Source organism: Brachionichthys hirsutus, chromosome 22, assembly GCF_040956055.1.
Source record: "Brachionichthys hirsutus isolate HB-005 chromosome 22, CSIRO-AGI_Bhir_v1, whole genome shotgun sequence".
Taxonomy (NCBI): Eukaryota; Metazoa; Chordata; class Actinopteri; order Lophiiformes; family Brachionichthyidae; genus Brachionichthys; species Brachionichthys hirsutus.
The window spans coordinates 6,598,898-6,615,370 of NC_090918.1; the positions used below are offsets into that span (position 1 = coordinate 6,598,898).

Below are 16,473 nucleotides of genomic sequence, written 5' to 3' on the forward strand. Positions count from 1 at the left end.
ACCGTTCCAGAACCCCCACAAAGACGCATGTTGGTCGTTGCAGGAAGCTGGTGTCGCGAAGAAATGGCTTTTTCCAACTGCATTCTAGTAACTATATTGTTCACAGACCTTAAAACCATTTCAAATAAATTACACCACAAAAAAGAAGATTTTATAATAAGAAGGGAAAAGAAACTATTCTGCCTTACTGTAAAAAAAATACTTCTGCGAAGTGTGGGAAGGAAATAATAAATTTTTTTTTTTTTTGAGTTAAATTTTATTATTATGGTACATTTTGATTTTTTTTAAAATCTGTAATTCATTATTTGGCCATTTGGGGGCAGTGCAGCAATTTGTAAAACCATTTTCTCCCCACATTAGCATCTTATAAAGTTCATGGTACTGACTTTCCAGCCTATTTATTCATACTGCAAGCTGTCTGTGTTGGCATTAGTTTGTGTTTGTGTTGTCGGCCACCTGGCAAACATCCATCACTCACTTTTATTTTTGGCTCCAGTTCGGTTTCCTCCTGATTGAAATATCGGCCTCTTTACATGCTAAATGCTCCACTTTTCCTCTGCCTCCTGCTTAGCGTTAGCAAGTGATATACGGTGGGAGCTTAGAGCTTCAATCAGCCGCCTGCTGCAGCTGGAAGCGGCGCTGATGAAGGCAGTAAAAATTTGTTAAGTTGTGTGTCTTGAATCCAAAACAAGTGATGGGGGGGAGGGGGGGGGCTCTCCAAAGAACTGATGGGCTGACTCGTTTTTCTTTTTTCTTTCGAAGGATGGATGGAACATTAGCTCCCCTTCATGCTGCGGAGGAATGAAGGCCATGGAGCTGAAGGTGTGGGTGGACGGAGCGCAGCGCATTGTGTGCGGGGTCACCGAGGTCACCACGTGCCAGGAAGTGGTCATCGCTTTGGCGCAGGCCATCGGTAAGCGACGGGTTCGCTCGTCCCTTGAGTTCACGTGCAGAATTCACAGTTCAGGATCTCTCTCTCGCCGCTGCACACGGACGATTTTAGATCCAAAACGCACGCCATTCGCAGCGACGGCGTAGCAGGAGTTACGGCGTTCCCTCGCCTTTGTGCTCCTCTGGGTCTTTTTTTTTTTTTTTTTGTCCAGACCAGGACACTTTGATGTGAATGGCTGTAGTGATGAATGCACCTCTTTTACAAGGAGTCCTTATTGTTGAAGGGAAGGGGAGGGGAGGAGGGGAGGGGGGGCACTGTTTTACTTTTATCTATACGTGTACGGACAAGAATGCAGGCGTGCACGCCAACGCGCACGGCGGTTACCCATTGAGCGTTGTCCTTTTCCCAACACAGGACTTCGCTGTTTGTTGAGTCGACTGTAAAGTCCTTTTTTTTAAAGAGAAACGGTCCTTTTGAAATGACCGAAGCTGCAGGAGCGTGGGAACCCCCCCCCCCCCCCCACAAAGGACATATAAAGTCTGATTTTATTTACAAAGCATTTCTGAAAACGCTCACACAGTCTGGGAAACAAAATGTTCGGGGGAAAAACAGCACATGTTCCGTGTTTGTCCCAGGTCGCACTGGCAGGTACGCTCTGATCGAGAAATGGCGTGAGACGGAGCGCCACCTGGCTCCCCACGAGAGTCCTGTGATTTCCCTCAACAAGTGGGGCCAGTATGCCAGCGACGTCCAGCTCGTCCTCCAGAGGGCCGGCCCGCCTGTCGGCGAGCGAGCAGCTTCCGACGGACCGGCCCGCCTCCCGGAACGCGGATTCCTCCGGCAGAGTTTGCCGCCTCTGGCCAAGCTCCGCTTGTCAGGGATCGACCGCTCTCTCAGACGAAGGGAGCCGAAGCGCAAGTCCCTGACGTTCACCGGAGGGGTGAAGGGTCTGCGAGACTTATTTGGGAAGAGCAGAGACGCTGAAGGTAGTGTGTGTGTGTTTTCGTCTCTCTCTTGGTTTTTCTGTCTTCACTTTTCCTTTCCTCCTCCTCCTCTATGATTTTCATGCAGCCAAACAGCCCCGGCAGGATGGCGTGAACCTCAACCTGCGCAGGGTTGGCGGCGGCGGCGGCGGCGGCGGCGTAGCGTCTGCACCCGGGAGTCCTGCCAAGGACCTGAACCGGCTGGTGCAGCTGCAGAGGGACGAACTGCAGGCCCTGCAGAGCCGTTTGCTCGGCTGCCAGGCCGAGATGCGAGACTGGGAGGAGCCCGCCGGCGAGGCCAATGAGGTGAGCGTAAACCATCGGCTTCTGAGGAGCGCCGATGAGTGCAGATCAGTAACGCCTATACTCTGAACCGTCTTCAGAAGCCATGAAGGGTCATGTTGCAATGACTGTGTGTGCGACCCGTTTACATCATCTTTAATTTCATTACTATGCTCCCTTTGGGGAGAGAGAGAGAGATTCTTTTTTTTTTCCCCGCTCGCCTTACGCAGGAAGGACACCTGGAGGAGGAGCTGCTGCTTCTGGAGCAGACGGCGAGGAGGAACGACGCAGAAATGGAGGAGGGAGAATTCTGGCAGATCGAGCTGCAGATCGAGCAAGAGGCCGAGAGGCGGCTCTGGAACCATCTGGCCGAGCTGCGGGGCGGCGTCCACGGCTGTGACGCCGAGCTTTCCGAATGCTCGGCGCGCATCCAGGTGAGATCAGCATCGCAGAGAAAGCTGCCACTAATACAGTTTAATCAAGATTAGATTTTGTACGTGGCCGATATCGTTTGTTGTTCGCGGTGTCTTGTAGAGCATGGAGGAGGAGGAGGAGCATCTGCAGCAGGAGGCCCGGTTCAACCGGCAGGTCAATGAGAAGGAGGTGAAATAGCCACGCAGACAAGGGAGCTGAAGAAGCTCCGAGTTCCTGTCCAAAAAAATATAACATCTGAGTGAATTCATTTGTCACAAACTCTTTAAAATATTTATGTTAAGAGAAGGAGTTTAGTGCGCAAAATGGCACATAGCAAAGGTAGCATGCTAAGCACTTAGGCTAGGCTAGCTGTAGGCTTTTGGTCTCTGATGATGTCATCACAGTCCAATAACAATTGGTGGTGGGAGATTTCTCAAATGCAAAATGCTGTCGTTTTTCACTGGAAAGCAACTTAAATTCTGAGGTTCTGGCCTCTTCACTGCGAGCGACGGCTTCTTGACGAGTTGTAATGAGTATTGACTTCCTCCCTGACTTCCTGCCCGGGTTTCAGATGCAGGCGCAGCTGGAGAAAGCGAGGGCTGAGTTGGAAATGCAGAGCCAGCACTCGGCCCGGCTGGAGAGCAGCTGCAGGGCGCTGGAGCGCTCGCTTGGCCAGTCCGGAAAAAGATTGCAGGTCAGCTCCTGTCCAATATCGTTTTCTTATTTTTAACTCTGCTTTGTGTGGAGGATACTCGAGTTTTATTTCATAATAAAACGCTCCTGGAAAAGTTGGCGTAACTTTTGGACTGTGCCGAGTTTGAAAAATCCAATCCTCCATACGCCAAAGGAAACCTAAAGCTTGTTGAGTTGTGGGCAGTGAAGCGAAGTTTAATCTCCACCCTGCAGGGATGCGCGGCGGATCCTCGGCTGCATGCATGCCCGGTGGAGACGCCATCGCTCGGTGTGCAGGCGAGGTCCGCCGGGGTGTGGGGAGCAGCTAAAAATCAGGCATGCTATCAGAATGTAGCAACTCTGATTTGTACAAAACCAAATTCTGCAGAGATTTCTTCATGTTCTGAAGGTACTCCCCCCCCATCATAGGACAAGGAGCAGGAGCTGGAGCTGCTCACAAAAGAGCTACGGCAGGTCAACCTGCAGCAGTTCATTCAGCAGACTGGCACCAAGGTCACGGTGCTGCCTGCTCAACCCGCAGGAGTAAACAACAACAACAACAACAACAACGGCACGTATACAAACAGATCCGGGTGCATGTGCGTGTACACAGTGCCACCTTGTGGTCACAGTGAGAAAAGCATGCCAGACTTGACGCAATGACAACTGCATAATCAAAGATAGTTGCATCGTTAAACCGACTTCTTATTTTGCTGCGTGTTGCAGATGCGGAGTCAAACTCTCTGAAACGGATCGGCTCATCCCGACTCTTCCCCAGCAACCTCCGCTCTCTCAAAAGCACCGTGTCCTCCAGCCTCAACCCTGAAGGCGTCTACGTTTGACCCCCAAACCGTCGAGGAGACGTCATCCGAGGGGCAGGAAAGACCTGATAATGCCAGAACTGTTCCCTTGAAAGTCGTCAAACTGCTGAAATTGCAAAACGCCTCAAGGAAATTGGTGAAAAACCTTGCCTGGAGGACTCGCGTTTTCTCGCTCTACGGCACGGATGCCTTACTCTGGTGATGTCAAACCAGAGGTTGATCATTAGCCTAATGTAGCGACTGAACTATGCGCCATATAACTAAAAAAAAACACCCAGCACCAATTCAGGTGATGCCGATTTATGGTAACTGATGTCAACATAACTCTACTTCCTTTTCTCTCTCGTAAATTCCCAACATGTAGCCTCTTAAAATGAGTGAGATAAAATAAAATAAAAGTCACTCATATAATTGATGTAAGAGGCCTTTGAGTTTGCAGTTGTCATCCAGCCTGGAAAAGACTGTCATTCCCAGTCTGACCACTAGATGGCGATAGAAACGTGTGTTATTTTGAGAGGCCAAAGCAGCTCCTGGGCTGATGAGGTCTGTAGGTTCGTTTTGGTGGGTTTTATAAATACATGTTTATGATTTATCAGAATAATCTGAGGTGCCATTTAGAGTATGTGACGCGTTTCACTGTGTTCATCGAGCAGGGATTAACACAAACAAACAAAACTTCTGTCTGCATCTGATTTTATTTTTAATTTTTACATGTTGATGAACTAAAGATGTCTCTTATGAACCAAAGCTAGTGTGAAAACATGAATAGTTAGATGAATGTACTTTTATTGTATGCAAATGATGCTGCTGAAGTCACGCAGTCGCTAATAGTTTTCATAGTTTGTTGTTTAGTGCCAGATGGAATTTTGTGCTGCAGCATCAAAAATACAAAGTTGACCTTAAAATTCAGACAAAATTAGGAACTTAAAATTCAGGTTTTAAAACGTACTACCATTTTCCAAGTCATTTTCGTCATTATGCAATTGAGGAATTTCATGAAGTGCCACTTAATCCGTATTCTTCGCCATATTTTACTTTTAAATCCACTATTTGATTTATTTAAAGTAGTTTCATCTTTGATCCAACTTGTATTTCTGAAATATTTTCCAATACAGTCAAATTTTGTGTATTTGCTTTCATCTGCAAATCTTTTCCCAAACTCAAATTCCTCATGTCCAGCGTTTTCAAGCGTGACCTTCAACTATCCGCATATTTAACACGCTATCTTATTGACCCATATTTGAGTGCATAAAAAATCTCATGTTTGCAGAACGCTACAAATTCCTCCCTCCGGCGTGAGGCATCGTTTCCGTTGTTTGTGCTGCAGCAGAAAACAAACCCGGAGGGATTCGCATCGTGTCAAAGCGTTCTCAGAAATTGTTTAGTCACAGAAGTTTTTCTTCTTGTGCCCCCCCAAATCAGCATTATCGTCATGGCAACAAGCGTCCGCCGCGTCTGAGACTGAAAACATGCTAATGAAGGGAACCAATGTACATAACGTCTGCAGGACACATCGCTCTATATAAATAGACTAAAGTCTGAAATCTGAGTGCCAGAAAGGTTAGATTCAACTCGACAACTCTGCGTGCATGCGCTAATGTGAGATCGTGTATTTTGACACCCAATTAGTCGCTACCGAGGATGCAGCAATTCATCTGTGATTTATTTTTTGGGGTTGTGTCCCTTTTGTTTTGCCTTGTTGACATTTAAACTGTTCGAGCTTTTCTAAAGAGCAGGCATATTATGTAAAAGTAGCACAACAACAAAAAAAGGCAAAACTTGCACATTCATTGCTTTCCTGTTCTTATAATTTTAATCAAAGACAACATCCGGATGTTAATAAGATGTCCACGTTGCATTGGAACATGACGATAAGTGGAGCCGGGATTGTTGGGTTCCGGCCTCGTGCTTTGAGACAACCAATAATTTGCTTCCTTTGTGCCATCGGTAGGGCTTTCCAGTGAGAGTGCACATAGAGACGAGATGATGGAGCCATTATGGACTCGGCCATCAAGCGGCTTTGAAAGCTGTTCTGGAAGCGCTGCAGCTCAGGGATGTTTGAAAGGAGAATGAGCCCGACGAGAATAGGCAGGAAGTGAAGAATGTTGTTCACGATTAAATCGTGTATTTGCTCTCGAGGGGAATTGAGCGGCTATTTGACAAGTTAAATGTGCAGCCTCGGCTCGTAGATACAAAAAATAGACAGATATTGTATTCTGAGACGGATGATGAGTGTTTATGAAGCTAGTTTATCTAACTGGGGCCAGGCGAGGCTATTCAATACCCTGCTGGTTAGATGAACTGTTCTCTATCGACGTCATCGACTTGCACTAACTCAATATTTAGACGTATAATAGTACTTTATAAATGTTATAATGATGTGTTATTTACGTACAAATTCACTTCCCCCCCCCCCCCCCCCCCCCCCCGTCTGTCAGATTTTAACTTTCATTTTCTTTGGGTCCTGAATCATTGACATGTAATCAAATGTAACTGACGATGTAAAAATAAATGAATGCATAGAATTGTTTTTACAAAAGTGTCATGAATGAAATGAATAAACTGCTATACATAGCTGAAAACTGCTTTTTAGAAAGTATTAACTGTTGCTTAAATATAAATACATCTCTTTGACAGCTAGGGTTAACTTATCTCACCTCCTGTCCCTCCAAACTCTTCGGTCAGAGAGCAGAAGTTTCAGGTTTGTTTTAACTTCAGAGGAGTTTTTGTTTTGTTTTTTGCTTTGCAGAGCTGGAGGTCTCCCGTTATGTTTTTGTGCTCTTGTTCTTCGATCTGGCGATTGTCCCCGAGGAATTACGGCTTTAAATGGATCTCAACAGGTGGGTCAGAGGTTCCCTTATTACATCTGTGACTCTCTCGCTCCAGACGACACCTGATGATTTGAAGGGGCTGAAATTCTTTCGGTTCATCCACCCTTTTCTTTTTTTTTTTAACCATTGCTGTCTCTCTCTCTCTTTTTTTTTTTTTTAAGGTGCCCTCATTACTTTTTGTGCCGACATCAGTTCTGGTGATGTTCTATGAAGTTTTCTCATTGGACAAAAGGGAGGATGTACATGGCTGATATTTAAAACGTTGGGTAACACCATGAATATTTTATACTGACGAAACTTTAAAAAGGAAATGTCTTATTTACTGCCTGCATGGTCTGAATTTACAGGATATTCAAGAGTCATTTCCCCCCCTACTATTTCAATACTGCTGTTGTCATGTCCTCATCTTTTCTCATTACCTGACATCGTTTTTTGTTTCTCAGGTAGATCCAATTCCCTGATTCGTGCAACAAACTGAATTCCCCCCCAAGTCCGTCGGCTTCTTTCAAGCATCCTGATTTCGCTGTGTTGATTCAATCGTGCAGCATTTCCTCGCAATAACATCAAAGTAAAGCTTGATTTTTTTTTAATCATGAGGAAATCTTCAGGACGCTTCGGCCCGACGAGCCTTTTGCGGGAAACCGACTGGATGGAGATGAGAGCTTTTTGAGTCGTGAATGATCCGAAAGTCTTTTAAAAGGCACCGCGTGACGCCGACGAGTAATGGTCTTATGATGCCTGATAGTTAACCTCAATTTGTAAATTATGTCGCACCTTAGACGGATTAAACAATTGCGTTTGGAATGAATCATAGCTGAGCCGGAAGAGCGATTAGCTTTTGTGTGTGTGTGCTCAAACCATGGGCTGATGCTGTCATTAAATCGGCCCCTTGGCCCCTCTCCGGAATTTGTTTATTCTGCACTGGGCATGGGAGTGGGTGGCAAACAGATGGGCATCCATGAATTATGGAAATGATGGGCTTTGATTAACCACCACACACTCTGCTGGATAAAAGTAACTCCAGGGTTGCCGAGTTGTGTGCTGCCAGTCAGTCGTCAGCAGGATGAGCGTGATGCTTGATTGATGTTGTTTACGCCGCTCTCTTTGAAAGCATGCGACAAAACGGTTTTATTTTTCATGCCCCCCCCCCCCATTTCAGTTCTCAACCAACGGTAGACTGATTGTCCTTCTCTCCTTTTACTTTAAGACTTTAAGCTGAATGTTTAGCTGCAGTTAGCAGGCCAGGCAGTTCACTCATCCAAATTATGGTTCTCTCCTCCTGTGATGGCCTTGACCACACCCCCAAGAAATCTCATTGGTCACGCCCCCAAAGGTATCATCTTCTCACGTAATGCTCATGAAGAAAGCAAATCTCATATTCATATGAATAATAGAGTACAATTCTTTTTTTTTTTTGTGGCTATTCCCACAATTTTATCTTTGCCGATGGATCCTGTCTCGCGTTTTAGTGCACTTATAATGTTTATGGTTGATTATCAATATTTCAGACGTATATCTTCATGGCGGCAGCATTTTCTTTGTTCTCATTTGCTCCGTTATCCCTTCTTTAATGACGAGTGTTTGAAACTAATGAACATATCCATTCATTAGTGTGCTGTAGGGTAATTGATTAGTTCCTCAATTATTTTCATCAAAGTCAGGTCCCGCCCCCTCCCCTTTTTTTAATCCAAGCTTGTTTTTAAAAAAGATACTTGATTTCTTTCATAATAGTGCCAATTATCTCAATATTGGCATCACAACTTGTACTAACCCCACAGCCACCCCTCAGCATCCACACACACACACACACACACACACACCACTGTCCCCGTCTCTCCACTTTCATAAATGAAGAGAGACAGCCTTATCCCAGGACCGACACCTAAAAGCAATTATAAAGGAATTAAGGGCGTGCATGCAGGAAGTGGATGTGATATGTGACGCGTTTTGTAAATGTCAGCGTTATTACGGTGTTGTTGTTTCCCATTCCGGTGGCCACCTTGTGCATTTACAAGAGTGACAGCCCATAGTCTGCTGGACTTAATGAAGCCGTCTCGGCAGCCCGGGGTCTTGGTACGGAAGGTGACGGAGTGCTGCTCGTCCTCGTTCTCATGCAGCTCTCATTAAGATGGGTTTGGCTGGTGAATATTAACAACAACCCCCCCCTCATTTTTCTCCCATCGCTGCAGCAGCGTATCTAACGCTGCTGCCCTGATGAGACACCAGTTCTGTAGGTTTATCTAATCGTGCTCTCAGCTCAGCCACTCCTGAGGACGATGATTGCCGGTGGCATTAACTAATGGGATCCTCGATGAAACAAAGTCCAGCAAACACTTATAAAAGAGAATTCATGTCCTTCACATTTCTGTCTTGGGATAATATGAAGAGGCCGAGAGTTAAATCCTGGAATGCCTGAGGAGCTTTGCGATGAAGGACTATTTAAATCATGCTAACTGTAGATATAAGTTAATACATGAACTGTAAGCTCAGAAATGTCACATTATTGTTGCTGTTGTTATTTTATCATCATCATTAAGCGACTTTGAGTGTCCAGAAAAGCGCTATATTAATAAAATGTATTATTATTATTCTCATTGTTGTGTTATACTTCTTACAATTATAAACTGTATGATTCAAATGAATACATTTAATTAATTATACGAAATAAAAAAATGACAGTTGATTAAAAGTCAGCTTCATTTAGAGTTACTGTTATTATTATTATTATTATTAGTGCTAGTAGTAGTATTAGTAGTAATAGTAATATAAGTAATATTAGTAGCAGTAGTCATAATAGTCGTAGTAGTAGGTGTTGCTGGAGTTTCCCATCTTTATCTATCACCTGAATGCCACACCCATCTGAACACCTGCCTTTCATCCTTTTGTAACCCTGTAGAACATACATGGATCCCTTTGATATATATTTTACTTTATCAATCAGACGATGTATTCTGATTTGCCTTATTGCCTTGCAATACTCTAAAATGGGAATGAAAGAAGGGCTTGTATTTGGTCCTTTTCTCACGTGAGAATGTGACGTAGTTGGTAAATCTGCGAGGTTAACTATTGTCCAATCAGTGGCGCTGGTGGAAGATCCGGCGACGTGACGTCAGCTGATTAGTCCAGGTGAATGGTTTTCAGACAGGTTACCTTTCTGACGCTTTGGGGGGTATTCTTGAACTTTGTTTAGTTTAATTTATTATATTAGCACCTGCTGCGTTTAGTTAATTAGCGGAACGAGAGGAGACAGCGTTCGGACACTTGTCTGCGTAATTGCGCGGAGACACGGCGGTGGACGGACATTCCTCTGCGTGGAAGCGCGTCACTGGCTGTTTCGCGTGGAGCGGCCACGACGCACGGAAACGACACTCAGGAGTCAGGCCGCAGGAACCTCTCGGCTGCCGGGTTGCCAGGTTGGTTTATCATTTTTGGGGTTAAGGGTAATCATGATTTGTTCGGGTAGAAACTCAGACTTAAGTCTTTATGTTCAATGCGTTTCATCCTTTTAAGCCCATCACTGGTAAATTAGTTTTTATTTTATTTTATTTGACACCTTCCCGTTCATTCACTGAGGTTCAATAACAACTACATAAACGATACTTCCGGTGTATAAATGTACATTTGATGCATTAGTTTGCACTGAGAACATTAATTTAGTAAGATTTACATTAGTAAGTAAAGTAGACTTAATAATTCTTAGGGCGTCACTGGCAGTTCCACATAATGCCTGGGGGGGCGCTACACTTTCATCCTCTCATCCCCTCATCCTATCTGCATCCCTGGGGATGTCTAAGATGTTTTACTTTTTCTACGTTCGACGGGTTATTTAAACTCCTGGTGAAAATCTGGACGTTTGGAGACAGTGAGAAGTAATTCCAGCGTTCACTCACCGCCGCTGTCACTGAAAACATTACGCCGGCTGCTTGGCGATCCAAGGCGGCCACGGCCGTATTTAACTCTCCTGTTTCAGCAAACCTTTGTTTTCCTCATGGGGCTTTTATTTTGCAGCTCATTTGTCGTGGCTTAAATTCGAGAGTATTCTAAATATTCCCTTTTTGAACCGCTTTAAATCCAAAATTCAGGGTTTCTCCAGTCTGCTTTCAGACCTGTGCTTCAAATCCGTGCAGACATCGGCTCATCGCGGCCCACAGTCTGCTGCCATTGGCCGCTGAGCAGCTCCACTGGAGCGGTGTGGCGTTTAAGTGGCTTCCTCGAGGCCACCCCGGCGTCGTCTGCTGAGGGAGCCGGGAGCGCCGCTCGTTCATCTCCCACGCCTCGGCGTTCCCGAGATTATCTGTCCTGAAATCTTACAAAGCAAGAAAAATAATTCCTTTCTCGGTTTGTGTGATACGAGATCAACCAGACGTGTGTGTGTGCGTGTGTGCGTGTGTGTGTGTGTGCAGATGTTTCTCAGCCTCCTTTGTTCTCACACTCCCGTCTTCCAGTCTGTCTGGGTTGTCCCACTTCATCCCGCTGTATCATGGAAGTGGGTGACAGCCACACTCTGAAGTCAAGAGATCAAAGACATCATTTACAAATGGGTGTCCACACACACACACACACACACACACACACACACAAGCTGGATATGCAATGAACCACAGCACCGTTTTTAAAATGGCGATAAAAGTTCTTCTTTAATTTCCTGTTTGGCGCCGCGTCGGCGTGAAACGCGACCCACCAGATCTAATTTGTGCTTCCGTAATCGCCGCTGCTCCGTCCGTCCGTCTGCATCCTGCGGTACCCTCTGGCGTCCCACCGGGCACCTTGAGGGGGTTAGAGTCCGACCTGCGCCGGCGTCCACCTTCGCCACCTTGTCTCGATGCCCTTGAGCGGTAATTGGTCGAATCCCTCCTGAGTCTGACTTGAGGGCACGGAAATCCGCCGCGGCCCAATCAGCCGGCTGTCAGTCATTCTGCCAACTGGACTAAATCCGGGGATAACTAAAGCAGGGGGCTGGGATCGGAGTTTGGAGTAAGAGAGACATAAATCTTTCTGACGAGTTTGTGCCTTGGCTCGGCGGCGGCCGCTGTCGGATGATGCGGGATGCTGCGGTTCGAGGGGAGCCCGACATCTCGTTTGGCTTTCACAGATGTATAATAGCGGCGTCAGGAATACCGGCTAAGGTATTCCGATCTGCGGTTCGCTTTGAGCGTTAGCCGCGATGCGTTCACGCCGTTGGTTTTGAACACGCTGTATGTATTTACCTCTCAAAGGCCTCAAAGATCATCTCCCAGACAGGAGTCACTTCCTTTGACTCAAACAAGATGATTTAAAATCATTGTAAAGGAGAAGCGGCTGCATTCACAAACTTGGAAACCATTGGCGGTGCGATAAATCTATCGTTATGCCTTTTATTTCTTTTATAGATTCATTTTTCAGACATAATTATATGGGTGACAAAATGATGGGGGTGGGGGTGGGGGGGGTATAGCCATCAGTTATCAGTCTGTCTTTGTGCTCTGAATCATGTTTCCTTCTGGGTGTCTCTAAACTTTCCACGTATATTAGTCATAATAAGTAGATATAGAATATTATTTCTGTTGTTTATAACGCAGTTTATTATCTAAAACTTTTTGTTGTAAATGTGGGCATTGGATTATACATTTATTTATTTTACCGTTTGTGCTCAGAGGAGCAGAGAAATGGAAACAAAAATTCAAATAAGGGAATAAACTATCCTTCCGTTGTTTTATTCCGGGTTGCAACCCTTCAGGATATTCCAGCATAATATTCAGCTCTGTCTCTCAGCTCAGAGCGTCAATAAAGGCCCGATCCGGGGTGTGGCAGAATCTTGTTTTTCCTCCAGCCTGTAAGCCATAAAGTTCCATATTTGACCCTGATGGCCCCCCCAGCATCCACCCCTCGGAAGTGCCTTTTTTAATCCCATCTCACAATCTGCACCGGCTCCAGGAGAGGCTGACCCGGCCATCTGACCATCCCGCTGGAGGGAATCGGGCTGTAACACGACAGCGCTGGGATCGATAGAGAATTACGAAGTTCACAGACCCTGCAGCGGCCATTTGTTGATCACAGAGGAGGATAGCGGTTAGCGTTAGCGTTGGCACAAATGTCTGTCTCGGAGTCCTTTCTAAACAACGTGAAAAGCTTGAGGGCTCGTCCCGCCATTCTGGTTCTGATCGAGTACCCGCATATTAACTGTAAAAGTAATAAATGGACCAAGAAAAATCATTATTAATGCAGCAAAAGCTGCTGCTGACTTTCACTAATGATGGGCTGATCAGAATCCTAATCAGCTGAGGGCCGACCAACGGGTATTTATTCCAGTTGGCACCGATCCTTCCAACGCGCCGGGCCGGATTCTGGATTCTGCGAGTTGCATCTGTTAAAGTTATTCACGTTTTACTCGCTGGGGAACTCGAGCGCCTCCACAAAAAGTTAATGGCCACCCAACCGGAAACATTTTGTGCTCGGTGAGTCCGCAGGCGGGCCGGTATCGTCTGCGCCGTCCCCTCGGAGGAACGCCATGGCATCGTCCTAGCGGAGCCACGCTGAGCTGCCGCTCGCATTAAAATTCAGATTGATCCCACAATGCATCGCTTCGCCGGCGGGGAGCGTCGGCAGGAGCGGCCACCCAGTTGTTTGATGAGCACGGTAATTATTTCAGCCATATGCCGAGGCTTCGGAAAGCACCTGCTCTGAAGCCGACGTCGGACAAGCCGGCGTTCTCTTTATTCATTATTTGTTCCTTCATCTCTGTTTGCTCTCTTTATTCTCTCTCTTTGTATCATTCTCATCTTGGCCGTTCCTTCAACACCCCCCCCCCCCCATCCGGTTCACTTGATGTTGAGGCAGTCGGGGAAAGTGTCACTATGGAAACAGAGGCAGTGGAGGGATCTCTATGGGAGAGAGTGGGGGTGGGGGCGGGGCTGGGGACTGGCCAATGTTGAGGAATCCGTCCATCCGACTCGGGGGGCAGGTGACAGACTTTCACCTCCTCCATCGGGTGGTCAGCGGTTTGAGTCTGACGCACCTGAACTACAGGTGCTCCGCCTCCTTTTATTGAGACGGTGGGAGTGATTCACCAGACGGGATGAGACGGCATCGCCGGACGTAAAAAAAAAAACATGAGCAACGGCCTTTTCATGTTGGGCTTCAGCCCCGTTTCTACCGTATGAATAATTTTACATAAAAACCGTCTGAGTTATGCGGCTCCTCTCTGGCGGGTGTCATTACGACCAGGGAGGGAAAATGAGATGCTGAGGTTTGCCAGAATTTTCCTCATCTGTGCAGCGGCAGCTTAAACACAGGTGATGGATCGATTACTGTATTTGTTTTGATTACTCAATAATCAATTTAGTCCTATTAAATGAAAAATGCTCAGTTTCTAGATATGAATGTTTCCACATTGAACCGGTTGGAAATTATAGTAGACACTTTTTTTTCTTATCTTTTTTATACAGAATAGATTCATTAATCTCTTAGACAAACAACCATATTAATGTCATTAATCCTAAATTAGAACCGTAATCCACAGTTTTAGAGAAATATCATGGAATTCACCTTCACATCTGATTCTCTTTGAGCTATTTGTCACCTTTTGAGATCGAGGAGCGCGGCGATGAAGGAGCAGAGAGGGTCAAAAAAGAGGAGGAGCAAAAAGGAGGGGGGAAAGGAGGGGGTGCGGCATGGGAGGGGAGGTATGATAGTGAGAGGGGCTGAGACGGTGGCAGAGCGAGCCAGAGGCGAGGAGGAGGAGGAGGAGGAGGAGGAGGAGGAGGCGGAGGCGGCGGCGGCGGCGGCGGCGGAGGAGCAGCTCTCCTCCCGAGTCTCCATCCCAGAGAGAAGACCCAGAGGAAGAAGAGGGACGAAGAAGAAGACCTTCCTCTCCGGTGTGTCCCGGCAGCTCCTAAAGTCGAAACCAAGACGTCCGCTGTGAGGTATGTCCCGTCTCACTTGTGTCCTTTCATCCCTTCTCATCCTCATCAGGACCGGCAGCACTGAGTGCAGCAGGTTGCAGTGTGTGTGTGTGTGTGTGTGCGTGTGTGTGTGTGTGCGTGTGCGTGAGGTCATCATAGGGTATGATTTATCGAAATGTCAGCTGCGGTTCTGCTCAGATGTAGCTGCTTTGGCGTTTCCTGCCAGCTCGGCGTGACCCCGACGCTGCAAAGAGACGATCGCCTCAAAAACTTGGCGCGTTTCTATTCCCTTCGTCTTTTCTCTCTTTAAATGGAGCCGAAAGAATCTGTTAAAAACCTCGTTGCTGCAGAGCCTCGAATGTTCAATTCACACTACAGAGATTTTATCGGAAACAATTTCAAATGTCTTTCGTTGCATCCATTTATGTTTTAAAATGTAAAAAAACAGCCGTGTTAAACTCTGCACTATTTTATCCAGCGTGATTGTCCAACCGAAGTCTCCAAGTATCTGTCGACCGCTCTCTTCATTAGCGCCATTAAGGGTCGTCCAAAGGCACACCTGGGGGGGTATTGATCTGCTAACCTGCTCCCGGAGGGGCAATAGATCAGGGCTACTTTTTTTTTTTTTTTTTTTTTTTTTTAGCCGTGCAGCTCAGGCGGCGTCTTTGTGTGGCTGTCGTGATGTCATGTTAACTCGACCTCCTGATTCCTGGCTGCACGGTGGCAGAGAATAAACGTCAGGGAGGAGGTGAAGTATCCTGTAAGAACAAGAGAGGCGATTAATCCTTTTTATAAGGAGGCTCGTGCACGATGGCGGCGTTTTTTAATTCTGTGTGGAATTACAGCCGGAGTTTTCCAGCAGTTGTGCTGTGATTGCATCATATATACGATGTCATGCAATTTATTTGGGCTGTTTCCAATGAGAATTACTGTTGATTATTCAGGGGGGGGGGGATTACACCACGAAATAATCACTCCTGCAACGTCGATAATATCCGCCACCCCCTGGTGACGAAATAATCCCATTCCTCATCAGCGTGAAAACAGTTACTCGCTGGGGAAAGAGTGAACTTTAAATCCACGGCTGCTCTCGAGGTCGGGCTGTACTGTATGTACAGTCCTGCGGTGCGTTCACGCGTCGTTTGCCCGTGGGCAGCGTGTGTGTGTGTGTGTGTGTGTGGACGGAGAAGAGAGTATATGGAGATCAATGCAAGCAGCTGTTCGCTCTGCACTTCAAACGGCGCTCTGTTGTTGGCGCATCAAGGCTCCGACGGGCCTCGCGCAAGGGGGATCAAAGGCTAATGAGACAGCCATCGCACAAACGCCACCCGCCAGACCCCATGAATATTGATACAGCTCGGGAGGGGAGGCGGGAGGCAGGGCGTCTTCAAGCTGCGGCGAGTTAAAGTGGGCGGCGACTGGGGTGGCGGGAGGACTTTTGCGAGCCAGGATGTGTGGACGGGTTTCTTTTTCGAAATGCATATTTGTTTCTGTCGATGTTCCAAACCGAATATGTTGACAGTCGGCGCCTGCGGAGAATTTCGGTTTCATCGTTGGCAGGAAAACCCAAAAACTGGTTGCTGCATTTTTATCAAACTTTGTAGAAGGGTTGAGAAGGATGCAGAGCCCAACCTGCTAAAATTTGGAGTCCCTCCAGTAAAAGAGGTGGAGAATTTCCCCTAGTGAACTAGGGCTCTT

The 16,473-nt window shown here is 46.6% G+C and overlaps 2 protein-coding genes across 2 annotated transcripts in view; both read left to right on the plus strand.

Annotated features, from left to right (window-relative positions):
• The first annotated feature begins 801 nt into the window (after positions 1-801).
• On the plus strand, positions 802-4,085 carry rassf8b (Ras association domain family member 8b). Its single transcript, XM_068755318.1, has 8 exons — positions 802-913; positions 1,528-1,878; positions 1,964-2,181; positions 2,388-2,591; positions 2,692-2,760; positions 3,143-3,265; positions 3,673-3,814; positions 3,970-4,085. The coding sequence occupies exons 1-8, from the start codon at positions 802-804 to the stop codon at positions 4,083-4,085; spliced, it is 1,335 nt and encodes a 444-aa protein (XP_068611419.1).
• Positions 4,086-14,477: 10,392 nt separating this feature from the next.
• The window catches only part of zgc:113263 (uncharacterized protein LOC503753 homolog), a 46,096-nt gene continuing 44,100 nt past the window's right edge, over positions 14,478-16,473 (plus strand). The window contains 1 exon segment of the mRNA XM_068755555.1: positions 14,478-14,748. Coding sequence (XP_068611656.1) covers positions 14,478-14,748 — 271 coding nt within the window.